This window comes from Prinia subflava, chromosome 2 (genome assembly GCF_021018805.1).
Source record: "Prinia subflava isolate CZ2003 ecotype Zambia chromosome 2, Cam_Psub_1.2, whole genome shotgun sequence".
Lineage (NCBI taxonomy): Eukaryota > Metazoa > Chordata > Aves > Passeriformes > Cisticolidae > Prinia > Prinia subflava.
The window spans coordinates 70,710,642-70,725,015 of record NC_086248.1 but is presented as its reverse complement, the minus strand read 5'-3'; the positions used below and the strand labels follow the sequence as shown (position 1 = coordinate 70,725,015).

General features: G+C 37.3%; 1 protein-coding gene across 2 annotated transcripts in view; it reads left to right on the top strand.

Annotated features, from left to right (window-relative positions):
• The window catches only part of MAP3K21 (mitogen-activated protein kinase kinase kinase 21), a 41,110-nt gene that overhangs the window by 12,815 nt on the left and 13,921 nt on the right, over window positions 1-14,374 (top strand). For both annotated transcript variants that reach the window (XM_063390477.1, XM_063390475.1), the window contains exons 2-4: window positions 5,424-5,604; window positions 10,575-10,723; window positions 11,457-11,632. In XM_063390477.1, the coding sequence (XP_063246547.1) occupies window positions 5,424-5,604; window positions 10,575-10,723; window positions 11,457-11,632 (506 nt within the window). The remainder of the gene's footprint in view (window positions 1-5,423; window positions 5,605-10,574; window positions 10,724-11,456; window positions 11,633-14,374) is intronic.

Below are 14,374 nucleotides of genomic sequence, written 5' to 3'. Positions count from 1 at the left end.
GCTGGGTGCAGGACTGACTGCTACAGAGACAGTAGCAGCATTGTCTGGACAATCTCTGTGTGCAAGTAGAATTGTACAGCATAACAACTTTCTTTCCTTTATAGAATTCACTAAGAATGACTTTATCAGTGGTGATAAATGTAGTGGATATGTAGGCATTCTTACCTGTAATCATAGTAACTTAAATGTGGTATTAGCTGTGGTATTAAATAGCTTATATTTGCAAAACCCATGATAATCACCTGTTTAGCAAACTGCAGACAAACTAGCAAGAAATGGTTGGTAGCAATTGACTAACTTGGGAAAATGAGGTTGCCTAATGTTTTCTTTTTATTTCTAACATAATGGGTAATATAAAGAGGGTATAATAGAAAGTACCAAGATTATAGGAGAGATAGAGTGGACTTCAGTCTTTCAGGATGATTTTTTTTTAAGTTTAAGCATTAGAAGATAGTTTGAATTCAGTATATTTAAACTACTAAAAAGGTGTTCAATCCTTTGCCTTGGCTTCTCTCAGAATACCTTTTTTACTTAATTATTCTATATGTATGGTAACTGAAAAAGTCACCTGAAAACACTGAAATGCATTGTTCATGCGATAAAACTGATACTAACTGCATCAAGTTTTTGGCTTTCAAAAAAATTTTTCAGATGAAGTGTTGTCTTAAATGGGGACTTTGGCTAGATAAGGTTGGAGAAATACAATCTATATATATTTAGAAACTAAAAGAAAACTAAGACCACAGGAAATAACCTGCATTAAAAGAGTAGCATTAAAGAGCTTAGTTCTAGGTAGAGATTTCCTAGATGTCTTGCCTAAAATGTCTGTCCAGGCCTCCCTCAGGCTTGCTGTAAATACTGTTTCTTAAGTTACATGAGGCAGGAATGTGAGCCTTTTATTTAGAATTATGCTTTAAACAAAGTGCTTGCAATTCAAATTAATACTTCTGGTTCTTCTCTAGGCTTTCAGTTTACTCTTAAAAGTAGCACTGAGGGAGTCATTCTGTACCTGAGTTTGGCATATGTGTGCCCCCAGAAATTTGGGTTGTCTAAATGTGCTCTGTTCTATTATTTCAGGCTCATCAGTCCATATGTAGGCTCTTACTGAATCTTTCCTTTTCCCCAGTAAAATTTCAACCCAGGCTCAAAACAACAGAGAATGCAATTCTTTCAACTCTGGCCAGACTTGGTCTTTATGTATATCTTACCTTTTGCTCACGTCAAAGAGCACTTTGCTTTATTACCTGAGTGGAGAATTCAGAGATGGGAGTGATGGGATGGGAATGGCACAGGAAAAGGAGTGGCAACTGGGAGCATTTGGGATTTTCCTGGGACCTGTGCCTCCCTTTCAAGCCTGAATTCTGTGCCTTTCTTGACTAAGAACACCTTGTATGGAAACAGAAGTGGTGTGGCAAAGAGTTGTTGCTGGGTCTGTTCTAGTTAGGGGAACACAGACTTGGGAAGTACTGTGTGGCTCCATGGCAAAGTGTTAGATTTTGGGTTCTAAAAGTGTGCAGAACATCTTACCTGCATACTGTTACACTGTGAAGTATTTGCGTAGTGCTGTAAGACCAATAGAAAAATGTATCCAACAACGATAGTGCAGAAAGCAAGAAAGATTAATGGCACTATTGTTTCAGGAACCATTAGGTTTAACAGGAACGTGTGTTGGATCTTGCGACTTTTTTGAGGAGTAAACTCTGCTTTACACTGCAGTGGAGGGCTGAAACGGGGATGAAAGAAAAGAGGCAATAAAATTCCCCACCCTGCTAACTCTAGATCTAGAACTGAGTTTAATCAGAAATGTATCTGTAAGAGGGATCAGCCAGAGCACTCAGGAAAATATTTTGTGTTAAGAGCACCTGTGCTGTAAGTCCGCAATCTGTTTCTAGGTATGGGTAACTTCTGTTCTCATAAACTTCTCTAAACATTTGTTTAGCCTAGCAAAATGGACAAGCTCTTCTTATTTTATCTGTATAAAAGATATTACTAGATCCTAACTAGGATCCTAATTCTATTTCGTGTGTGTGCTTCAGTTCCTGTTGTTGGACATGCATGTGCAGGCTTAGTCATTCAGTATTTCATAAAAGGTGTTATACTTCAAAAAATTCTATTGATACCTCCCTGTTTCTACCAAACTAAGCCTTTTTTAGTGTCTTTTAGAACTGAGTGAACTACTTGCACAGCTAGCTTGCTAGTTTTCCTTCTGTTAGCCAAAACAGCCAGGCATTTCTTCTTCCTTCAGCTCTTCTTTATAGCTATAGATTTTACCATTAATCTTATGCTAATTTGCCTGTATTGTAGTATGATGGTCTGTTCTTTCTTAGGGTGGGCACTGCCTTCTGACTGTGCTGCCCAAGGAGGTGGTGGACTTACCATCTCTGAAAATATTCCAGAAACAAATGGATGCGGTTCTTAGTGCTGTGGTTTAGTTGACATGGTGCTGTTTGGTCAAAGGTTGGATTTGATGATCTTGGAGATTTTTCCAACCTTTATAATTTTATGATATCTTATCTACCACTTTTAATACCAGTTTACTGCATAGCATTTCATTTTTCTCTCTGACTTACCTGGCTTTTACCTTTAACTTGTTGATTTATATTTCAGGAATTATTGAAAATAACATCTCTGTTTCTGGTCGTGCGCTCTCTCATATATTCAAGGAGTGCCTGTTACATGGCACCCAATCCTTTGTTCTGTGATGTTAATAAATTTGCTTTCCCCTTGATCTCACTGCAGAAACGCAGAGTCACAAAAAGAGATGTAATAACTCAGAATTTAGTTGAAAATGTGTTGCTGATAAAAATCATATGCAACCTTAGACTACTTGGTCATTTTTTTATTTCTGGCTGGAATGTTTGGGTAACAATCCAAGGTAGAGTTTTACATTTGACCCAAACTTAATCGCCTTTAATTTTGAATCATTTAGAAACATAGTATCTGGCTTTACTTCTGAAAAATAAGCAAGGTGTTAGTTAAGTATCCTTTTGTTATGTTCTACTTACACGTGAATAAGTAAGCACATAGCATTTTCCTGCATTTCTGCATACTTAATCTAATCTGTGGGGTTTAGTGGGTTTTGTTTTCAAATAGTCTTTGTACATCTAAATATTTTGGGCTCTGCTTCCCAGGAGCAAAGCTCTAATGTAAATACAAACTTCATTCTTTGTAGAAAATAAAAAGTCTGAAAAATATTGAAGTAAACCCAAAAGTGCTAAATTTGCTCTTGCCCATCTTAACATTGCCTGTATATTGGAGCCACAAAAGACAATTTAAAGGGTTGGAAAAGAAGCAAGGGGGATGCTGAGTTAACAGGGCAAACTGGTGATGATAAAATGACTTCTCCCAGGCTGGCAGCCAGCGAGGGCTGGGCGGCTGTGGAAGAGGCAGAGGGATGCTATAGTAAAGGTTGCTAGGCTACTCCAAGGTAAGCTCTTACAGAGTGCTACTCAGCTATGCTGAACATTTTTACTGCCCAGCTGCTAAGTAATGTGTGTGTATTATTGTTTGCCTGGCTACCAGCCGGAAAAGGAAGTTTGAACTGCTAAGAAATGTTGTCCCTTTGTAGGATGAAACTTGGTCACGTGCCAGTTATTACCTTTTGCAAGACTGACTGTTTTTGGTTTCGGTCACATTGACTGACAAGGAATGTCAGGAATTCTGCTGAACATGTTTGAAATGGAACAGCAAACAATAGGTCTTTGATTCAAGTATAAAAGTATAAAAAACTTGCATGAATTTAACCTGTTCTGGTGGTTCTCCTTGGGGATCTCTTGGTTTGTCTGTACCATTTTGGCCTTCATTTCTTTTGCTCTGTTAAGATGCTTATTGAAAATGGAATGTGGATTCTTTTCCTTTTATCTGGATTTGAGGTAGTTCTTGAAATATTTGTAAGAGTTAATCTCTACCAGTAAGAATTATTTCTTTCAAATGTAAATGCGAGGTCATCAGTTTTTCTTCTGTAAGGGAGGGTAAGTCTTCATCTGCTTTTTTTGTTAATAGTTCTCCTGTACTGTATTTTGCTCTACATAGAGGTAGAAAACACACTTTTATGCTTCTTACGTGTAATTTAATTTTTGGTCCTTGTCCCAGGAGATCATGTTAACAGAAAGTTAAAACTGACAGTTGCTCTCACAAACAGTGGCAGAGGAACTGAATATGGAATTAAAATTATGGTGTGTTAAAATGATTGCTTTCTATCTTTTGTCTCTCTTCTTGTAAACTCTAAAACAATAACCATTGCCCAGTTCTCTTCTTGCTGTTTCCTGAAGAGGTGCTACAACTGCCAATAATGCCTCATGAACAAAGTCAGACACTGTAGGATGCAACAGCAAAAAAAGGATAACTTACTCTGTACCATTCATGAAGGTGCAGTGTGTATAACATGAAAGGGACTGGATCCAAGTCTAGTGGCCAGCTGGGGATTCCTAAGGCAAACTAATTCCCCGGCATTTAGTTTCTCAACTTTGTTCTGATTTGTGGCCCAGGGATTTCATGAAAATAAACTAACTTTTTTTATATAAATTCCCTGTATCTAGTTGACTTCTGTGAATTTGTGGAGATGCTTTTTAAATCTATGTTAAGTAATAATACTCACATACCATGCCAAGAATTCCAAAGTTCAGAATCTTGTTGCAAAGTTCACCTATGTGTTGTGTGAACAATTGACACGTGTTTGAATCTCATCTCCTAGTTTTACCCAGTGGTGTCCATTACTTGTAGTAAGAAACTTTGAGCAATTATTGCCTCTAGTTTTTTCTTTAATGAGGCATTGTTATATAGATTTTTGTTTGCAAATGTTTCTTTTCTTAGGGGAAGCCTTTTGTCTATTAACCATTCCTTGTAGCTGTGGTTATATTCTTTAGAGTACTCTGTCCTTCCGTACACCTCTTCCAGTTGTTACATGCTTTCAGAGATGAGTAGGGGCCAGGACTGAGTGCACTGTTAAGAATGGATTTTATACAGTGCCATGATATATCGTGCTTTGCTTTACTAGTCTTTTATAAGAATTCTTAACATTTGGTTTTGGTTTACTACTGCTGCTGTTTTTATTATTCCAGAATCTTGTTGCAAAGTGGATATTTTTTGACAGCCTGTCATCATCTGGGATATTAGGATTCTGAGCTTTCTTAAGTGATCTGATTTACTTTCCATCTCCAGTGTATTTCTTGTCCTAATTTAATACATGCTCCTACAGTTGCATAAAGAGCTTGTGACACTGTAGGGATTTCTTGGTCTTATAGCTTGGAATATCTTAAAATTATCAAAAAAAAAATTTCTATGCATATAAAGATGGCAATCATATTTTCACAACACTAAAAGTATACAATTATATGTGCAATACAAGTTATATGTGAAATGAACAACAGGAATATATTTTTTAAATTGCCATTGCATTAATTTACAAACTCAATCTTTTGCAGTTCTTTTGCTAGAGAAGATGGAACATGATGACATTTGTAATAAAACTCTGAAGATTACAGACTTTGGTCTGGCTAGAGAGTGGCACAGGACAACCAAAATGAGTGCAGCGGGAACTTACGCATGGATGGCTCCAGAAGTGATCAAGTCCTCCATGTTTTCTAAAGGAAGTGATATTTGGAGGTAAGAAGTTCGTCTGCTGAAGACCATGTTCAGTGGAACTGTGTTGAGGGTTTTGACAGAATTTTTTTTTATTCTGTGGTTTGCTAGGTTATTGCCTCAACATATGGCCAGTTTAGCTCTTCTAAGAAACAAACACATTTTTTGTTATCTACTTCAGTTGTTAGACCTTTTGTTATCCATTACTTAAAAACTGGGGAAGAAGAGGGAAAATAAAGATTTTTTTTTCATAAAGCAAGCTCTCATTAAGAGAAGCCTTTAAAATATTTGTTGGTTAATATACCCAAGTGTTTCTCTGGAGTCTTAATATAAATAGCTGTATGCTCTTGATACATTAATTTATGATTGATCTCATTTTGGTAGGTTTATTTTATAATAGATGTCTGAAAACTCTCAATCTGCTTGAAAATGGGACCAACAAATTACTGCCTTATATGCCTGATAAATAATAATAATAAGGTGCAAACCAGAACTTTGCCAAGTGAAGTTGAATTAGTGCTCAGTTTTTAGGAATATGGAATGTGCTTGTGTGTAAAAGTTAATACTAGGTTGAAGTATCTACATTTACAGAGATTTTGCTTCCAGTAGCTGGAGTAAGGAGAGTGTATTCAGCACAAAATTGTTTTAACTTGTGCTCTAATTTTAAAGGGGGGAAATGCCCTGTGTTGAATTTGTTAATTTCTCATTTAAGATTTAAGATGTTATTGTGGATAATATAAGTAATAAGGCTCTCACTGCTGATGCCATTTTTGAGTGGAGTAGTGTGGGATACATGTACTGTAGAAAGGTAATTTAAACTTTCATTTTAATTTAGTTTGGTTTTGTGAGTGCAGAAAAGCAGTGATTGCACAATAGGCTCTAAAAGCTGCTGTGCCCCACCTTGAAGAGTCTGCATTTCCTTTCTTTTTGATATGTTTTCTCTGAAGGGTCCAAGATAGCTATTTGGGGAAGGAGGGAAGGACTTTAATCTGTTTTCTCCTGCTACTTTATGCATGCTCTGTATTGTATAATTCTTAAATAGGATCCTATTTTGCTTAAATGCATGATATTCTACAGCATGAAGTAATACTTTTGGTATTCTCGTGATGATTCTATAGATGATTCTGTATCTGCTCTACTGTTTTGTGACACTCATTTGTCTTGTCTCTGGAACCAATTTTATTTGCATTAGTCTCAGTTGATGCCCAGTTGGGAAGCATCTTTGGCCTCATTCTTTTTTCTTTTTTTCCCCATTCTTTCTTACTTTTTTCTTAATTTTTTTTTTCTTTTGCGGGATGGAGGTTGGGTGTAGGCGTTTCCCTAATCAGCTGTATTCCATGCTTAATTACAGGTCCTGTCCAGTCTTGTTGCTGTGATTTTAGGTATCTGAGGGGGTATGCTTTGGTGCAATTATTTTATATTCTGCTGCAACATTAGTTTACATTTTTGGAACCTACAGTATTTCTCTTCTTCGCCTTCTCTTCTGCACGCCTCTCTTGTAAAAATGTAAGTATTTAGTTCAATGATGGAAGTCTAACAGGAGAGGTTTTTAAGTAGAAAGGCTGTATTTTGCAGTATAGTTTCAACCTTCTTAGCTTCTAAACATTTTCTGCTCACTGCACCTTGATCTATTCTGTTGCTTATCTTTTCTCTTTCTTTAAAAGAAAAGCAAATAGAGAATATCCTGATTACAGGAGTGGTTTTTGTATTAAAAAGCCTTTAGGTTATCAATTTAAGTATATGGGTCTCGTTAAGACAGGAACACAGTATGTTTCAGCAAATTTCTAAACCTCAGTTACACATACTGAGTGCTGAGGCTCTGCATGAAATCTTATCAGGAAAAAAAAGAGCAATTGAGGCTGCTCAAGTCGAGGCAACTCACACTTCCAGCTAGTCTTGCAGAATCTGCCAGTACTCGGAAATGTTGTGGGAGTGTTTTCATGCAGAGCCTTCCAGGCTGGATGTTCTCAGGTGTCATCCTGGATAGCAGAACGAGCGCTTTCCAGGCCCTGCACGTGTATCCTTCTGCTTTCCAAACCAGACCTTTAACTGCTGTGTTTATTTTACTCTAGCACGTGCTTCCAAATTCCCGAAGAACAATTTTACTCTTCCAACCCTACCTTTCCATCAGTCATCATACATTTCTCAGTGGTGTGTCAGTCTTGGTTTTGTGTGGAGCCTGAAAGTGCAAATCTGCCCACAGATTTCCAAGTGCTGATGGTGTGCTTCAGCAGTGGCCTGTGGAATAACCTGTGTCCTGGCTGTAAAACCCCTTGGCAAAGCCAGGAAGCATCTCCTGTGCTTTATTAGCAGAATTAGCAGTTGCTTTTGCCTTGAACATTTGTATAAATTTGAAGTGATTCATGTGGCAGTGCTTAGTAACCTCTGCTGTAGAAGATCGATTGTAGAGTAAAATAAACTTCGAGAACCTTACCTTCAGATTTTCAGCTCCTAAAATATGTAAAATCAGCAAATTTTCACTGGAGTGAGATATAGTAAGGCTTAAATCACATTTGATTGAAGGAAAATAATTTTAATAATGAAAATACTTAGCATATATTTGGAAGTGTATTTGTTTTTGTGGTTTAAAAATATGTATTTCAATGACAGGCTTGTGGCTTTGGCCTTTCGCTGATGATGGAAAGGGACATGGCTTTTGCTCTTAAAAAAAAAGCTATTTCTTAGAAGCTCAGGCTGTATGCATAAGACAATTGTATGTGAGCTGCTGAAATTTCGTACACAGAGTAGCTACTTGTGTAGTTAAGAGAGTTAACAACTAGTTGTTTTCCTAGATAATGGCAGGTTATCCCAGAAACTCCAGCATATCAAGACCATCACGTTTTTAGGCTTCCTTCTGGCAGTTTTTCCCCCATAGTGCTAGCTCTTGGTACTTGACATTAGGACTGCTTTCATTAAAAGGCTGTTACTGTGTTGACCTGTTTGAAACTTTATAACCACCTTCTTGGCACTGTTGAGAAGTCTCTAAGATTAAGCGCTTGAATTGTAAATACAACTAAAGCTAATAGTGTGACACAACTTTCTTTATAAAAGGTGACTTCTTTTTAGTTAAATTTAATGTTTTGCTTATCTTCAGAGTTCATACTAAAATACATATGGAATGGTCTGAACAAGTGAATTACTTGAATTTAGAACAGTCTGTACTTGCTGAGAGGGTTTTTTTTTAATGCTTTCTCCAAGGACATAGATGAGCTGTAGTTCAGGAGAATTCCTCCATCAGGCACAAAATGTGTATGTACCACAGGAAGTATTGTATTCATTATGGTCAGAATACCACTGTTTAAAACAAATTGGAATTCTTTATTTTAATCTTCTTTCAGCATACAAGCAAATGTAGAAATTAGACCAGAAAAATCAGGAGGAAATTATTAAGAAGCCCAAGACTTTTTAAATTCCTTTTTCTTTTGGCTGCAGGTGCAGACTCTTTTCTTCAACTTCTGATGAATTGTTAGCACTGTAAATTCATTAGTTTTTAAGATTTTATGAGGTGCAAAAATTCTCAGGCAAACAGACTATAGATAACGAGTACTGCTGACATTTGTGCTGATATTGTGTAGTTTGCTGTTTTATTTTCTATTAAAGTGATGTTGTCAGGTGTGTATAATATTGAGTGAGATTTTCTCATTAAGCAGACAGTGATAGGAAACCTTAACTGGTGTGTGTGTTCTTCTCCCTGTCACATCCTTTCCACTTGAGGTGTCCATTTCTAGTCCTAAGGGGTTCACAGCCCTCACTTCCCCAGTACAGAATGCTTTTCTTCCTGTGTTGGAGAGTTCAGTCTGGTTGTGCAAAACTTGCAGGTGGTTTCTTTGCACACTTGGAGAGAAGGGGCAAGAGCAATAGTTTGTATTCTGTTTTTTCCTTTGCTATTCCAAAGCAGCAGTAGGTTGTTCTTTGTATCCTTGTTCTACAGGTAGTGGTTCCCTGGCAGGAGGAGAGGTGGAGGTGGTGTGGGGTTGAAGGGAGGAACCACACACCAAATCCAGTCATAAGGTCCACTTTAGGCTAGCATTGTGGAAGGAGTAATTCTCGCTTTCACAAAAATGACTGTGAGAGCTGTCCATTTCAGTGGTGGTAGGATAGGAGCTCTGGAGCCACAGCAGCCAGCGTGCTGTCCCTTGGTAGGGAGTAGGGGCTTGGGTCATTTGAACAAGCCAAGCATTGGGCATACAGACCCAAAGAAGGTAAAAGCAACACCCATCTCTTTGAGTGGAGAGCATGGCAGAAATTCTTATGGTTGTTGTTACTGTAATAGGAATTCCCATGATTCTTGATTTAATACCCGACGCTGAGAAAAGATCTCTCCATGCCACCACCTTTCACTGGAAACAATCTTGTTTTGTTTGGATTTTGTGTGGGGATTTTTCTAGTATGAAGAAATCAGTTGTGTGTTGATGAAATAATTCCTCAATCTTGTTGCATCCTCAGTAGGAAGTGACAAATTAACTGGCCTTTATATATACATGATGCGAATAGTAATGTTAACTTTCAGATAGAGATAGGAGTTTTCTGTATTTTTTATTACTGGTATTTAAAAAAATTAAAAAAAAAATATGTCCCTCTCAGTAAATTGCTGCGAAATATTTAGAAAAGGGAATGGCCTAAATGCTCTGCTGTCATTTGTTTTTATTGTTTGTTTGTTCGGTGGTGGGGAGAAGGTTGCTTGTTTTCCTGTCATTCAGACACCGCATTGTAAGTCAGATTTATATGAAATTAGCATTTCTGTAGAAATGGCTTCAGGCTTACGATTTGAATAAGAGTGTGAGCCAGTCTTAAAGTCGCATCCAATTTGCTCAATCACTATAAGGGGAAAGGTGCACAATGACAAAAGTAGACCTGACTTAAAGGCATTCACCTTTGACTAGGAAATCCTCATGAATTTGAGTACATGGTTGGACAGATACTTGTTTGTGTTTTCTTGTGTTCTTGTTGTTTCTTTCTCAGAAAATAACTGTTTTAAAAATTACCTTTTTTAGTTACGGAGTGTTGCTGTGGGAACTGCTTACAGGAGAAGTTCCTTACCGTGGCATTGATGGTCTTGCTGTGGCTTATGGAGTAGCTGTCAATAAACTCACTTTGCCCATTCCATCCACCTGCCCTGAGCCATTTGCAAAACTAATGAAAGGTATCCACGTTGTTTTTTCCTGTGTATTTAAATAGTTAAGTTTTGGAGGTATGAAATAATCATGGGGTTGCCAAATAAGTACCTCATTTTGCAGTGTGCTGTGTACCAAGTATTTTGTTTTTCTTTACACAGCCATCTGGTGTTATAGAGAGTTGGGGTGTTTCTGAGGGAGCCATACAGTGTAATGGTGTTGCATATAAGTTTTTCAGTAGCAACAGTACAGTTTGTGCTCTGATGTCACAGATTTTGCTCTACTCTGAAATTGCATTAATCTTCATAAATTACAGGATTATACTCTGCATTAATACAAGATAAGATTAAAATCCCAAGGGAAAGAATTGGCAAATTCCATTTTTTTCCATTGTTTCTTCCTGAGTGTCAAAAATGTTTTGGAAATATTTTAGAGAGAAACAAACATTGGCTAATGGCTATTTCCTTGTATTTAATGAATTTTTCTACCTTTTTATTTATTCCTTCCATACAATAGTGCTAGTTTTGCTATTTCAGATGCTAAAAATAGACAAAAAAAATTTACTGTTAATACAAAAACAATCCTCTGAGTACAGGTAGGTAGATGTCTCACCTCTGTAAACTGAGATAGGATGGAGATGTCTCTCAGGTAAAGAGAACACATTACAACTTGAAATGCAGTAGGAAGTAACTTGAAATTCATGTAGTTCTTCAAAAAGTTCTATGTGCTATTACAAACTGATGGGATTTTGATAAATTCTAGAATGCTGGGAGCAGGACCCTCATATCCGACCATCGTTTGCCTTAATTCTTGAACAGCTTACTGCCATTGAAGGGGCAGTTATGACTGAAATGCCTCAAGAGTCTTTCCACTCCATGCAAGATGACTGGAAATTGGAAATTCAGCAGATATTTAATGAACTGAGGACCAAGGAAAAAGTAAGTTGATTTTTCCAATTGCATGGCAGTGAAGGAAGCGTATATGTGTATGTATGTTTATGTGATACAGCAGTTTTGAACTTCTGAATTGTTGCTTACCAATGTACTCATGCAAATATGCAGACAGTTGAAAAAGAAAGATGTCCACACATGCCTCCCCAAAGAACAGGTTGTAGATGTGTAAATGTGGCATTGTAGGCTCTTTTTTAACATGTGGGTGTTTTTTCTTGTATGTATGCACGTGTCACTTAAATTGAGTTTATCCCTTAAGCTAATCTTTATAACCGCAAGTTTTCAGGTGCTGTTGAAGATTCTCCTCAGCTGTGAGAATGAGAAGCCTTTCATCCTGTTATGTGACTGTATCCTCCCATGGCTTCTCAGCCAAAAATGGAATTGTGTTTTTATCTCTCTTCTTGCTGAACAGACTGATCATATGGATGCCTTTCAATGGTTTGGAACATATTCTTGGCATATTAATAAGGTTAAACTCAAACACGTGAATCAGCAAATCTAGTTTCTTACATTTATTTCTGTCACTGATCTTCCTTCCATACTCTCACATCACAATGTTTGTACTAAATGAGTACTCACTGTCAATTCTCTTTGTTTTCTCTTACACTTGCTTCAACTTGGTTTTAACCACCCTGAGTTTTATATTTTCCTTTAGAAAACTTGATAAGGGTAGCAGTCGGAATAGGCCAGGTGTGCTCGAGTCTCTGTTAGAAATGTTTCTGGAAGAAACAAATTCCTTCTTTGCAGGTGTTTCTTGCAGTATGGTTATTGCCCAGTGTGTATTTGCTGTTATTTTTCATGAAGTGATTGTAGACAATGAAGACAATAAATTGGGATGCAGTGACTTGTGAAGAAACTTTGTGGAAGATGTAGTCACCAGATTTGATAAGAGCAAGAAGTAAACTCTCGTCTTTCAAGTCACTGTTTGTAGCCTTTGTCCTTCACTTGTTCTCATCAAATGTGACAAATGGCAGTGTGTGGATTTTTGGCTAGTGTTGGGTGTGACATTACATATGTACCATAATATCAGCATAGTGGTGTTGGAATTTACTGATCACCCATAAGATTGCAGTATCCTTCCATACTTCCTATCTACTGTTTCTTCTACCCTCTGCATTTCCCTCTTCATTTTGGTTCACAGAAGCGCATAAGTATGTGGTGTGGTCTGCTGTGCCTGCAGTAGGCATACAGAGCGCTGGAGCTGAGCTGTGTGCCTCAGGAGCTGTCAGGTCTCTTCCTTATAGCTGAGTTATAGTCCCTCTGCAGAGAGTAGAGGCTTCCTTTTTTACTTGCCGTGGGGTCACCAGCTACGGTGTTCACTTGCCTCAACCTGCCATAGAACATAACTCTGTTTTTGGCCCCTCCAGCAACTGCTCAACCAAACATTTTCCTTCTTTTATTCTGGGAGCAATTGTAACAGCCCTTCCTGTTCAGGTTTTTTGTTTATTTTTTGTTTTTCTGGAGGCATTACTCTAGTATGAGATTTCCTATCCAAGAAAAATCTGACTAAATCAACCCTAGGGTTAAATAAGCAGGTGAAAATGTTTACAAGAAGAGTCATATTTTTGGTGCAAAAGTGAGTTAAGCTCAGTTAGGAAGGGAAAAGATAAAATGAAATTTACTTTTTATATGCCAAAGTAAATGCACCTCCAGAGGCATCTACCCTGATGAGGTATACTTTTTTAAGATTTAAAACATGTAACTTTGACTTAGACAACATTTTCATTATGCAAGGTTTTTTAATTTGGCACATTATCAATTTTGCTATGAGCTACTAGAGAGAAAGTAATGTCTATAAAGTATTTATATAATAATATTGATAAAACAACAAAAATCCTCTGCATGGAGTCTCATTCCCCTTATAAAAGAGGAACTTCCGTAGCTGGAGGAATTTCCTCAAGGGCTTACTGCAAATAAATGATGGTGACGCCCACTTGAGGAGAAGATCACAATCTTATTTTGACAAATGTTTCTTGAGCAACTGAAACAGAGAATTCTTTCCAAGTTTCCTTACAATGGGTGTTTTAATTGTAGAGTGGTGTGGAAACATCGCCTAACTAATTGCAGTAAGTCTGGTTTTAATTAGTTTATTTGGAAAAGAGTAAATACTTAATCTGTCATTGAGGAAACACTTTTACTTCTTCTAGACTGTCTACCATTTCAGTACAGGCCCTCAGTTTTTGCCTGGTTGCTGAGCTCTATGGAACCTGGATTTGAGGGCTATGAAAGGTGGAAAATCAACAGTGTCTCCTAGTGTACCTTTATTACTATGCAGTACTAATGCAGCAATCAAGGTCTTCTCTATTGAAACTTTAAAGTATCTTTTTTCTGAATCTGAATTCATGTAGTTTCTGCTTTCAACCCTTGTTTTAGGTTGCCATGTTTTGAGTGGACGCAGGAGGAAGAAAGTGAGACTTTCAGGAGTCTCTAAATTAAGTTATTAAATGTCTTAAAAAAACCAGAAAAGAGCAAACAGAAGAACATAACCCAAAGCATTAGTTGCTGGCATGAGGACAGGTTCCTTAGAATTTCCAAGAGGCAGAACTGTCTTTAGCAAGACACTGTATGTTAAATGGATCAATTAAAAAAAAATTTGGTATCCAATATTGTGTTGAAACAAGCTCACACACAGTTAGGATACCATATGAAATTTGTCAGTCATATCACTTAAATTTTAAACCCACTATAAGCAGTGTATGTGTGCTATAGCTGTAAAAAAACCCAGAAAGT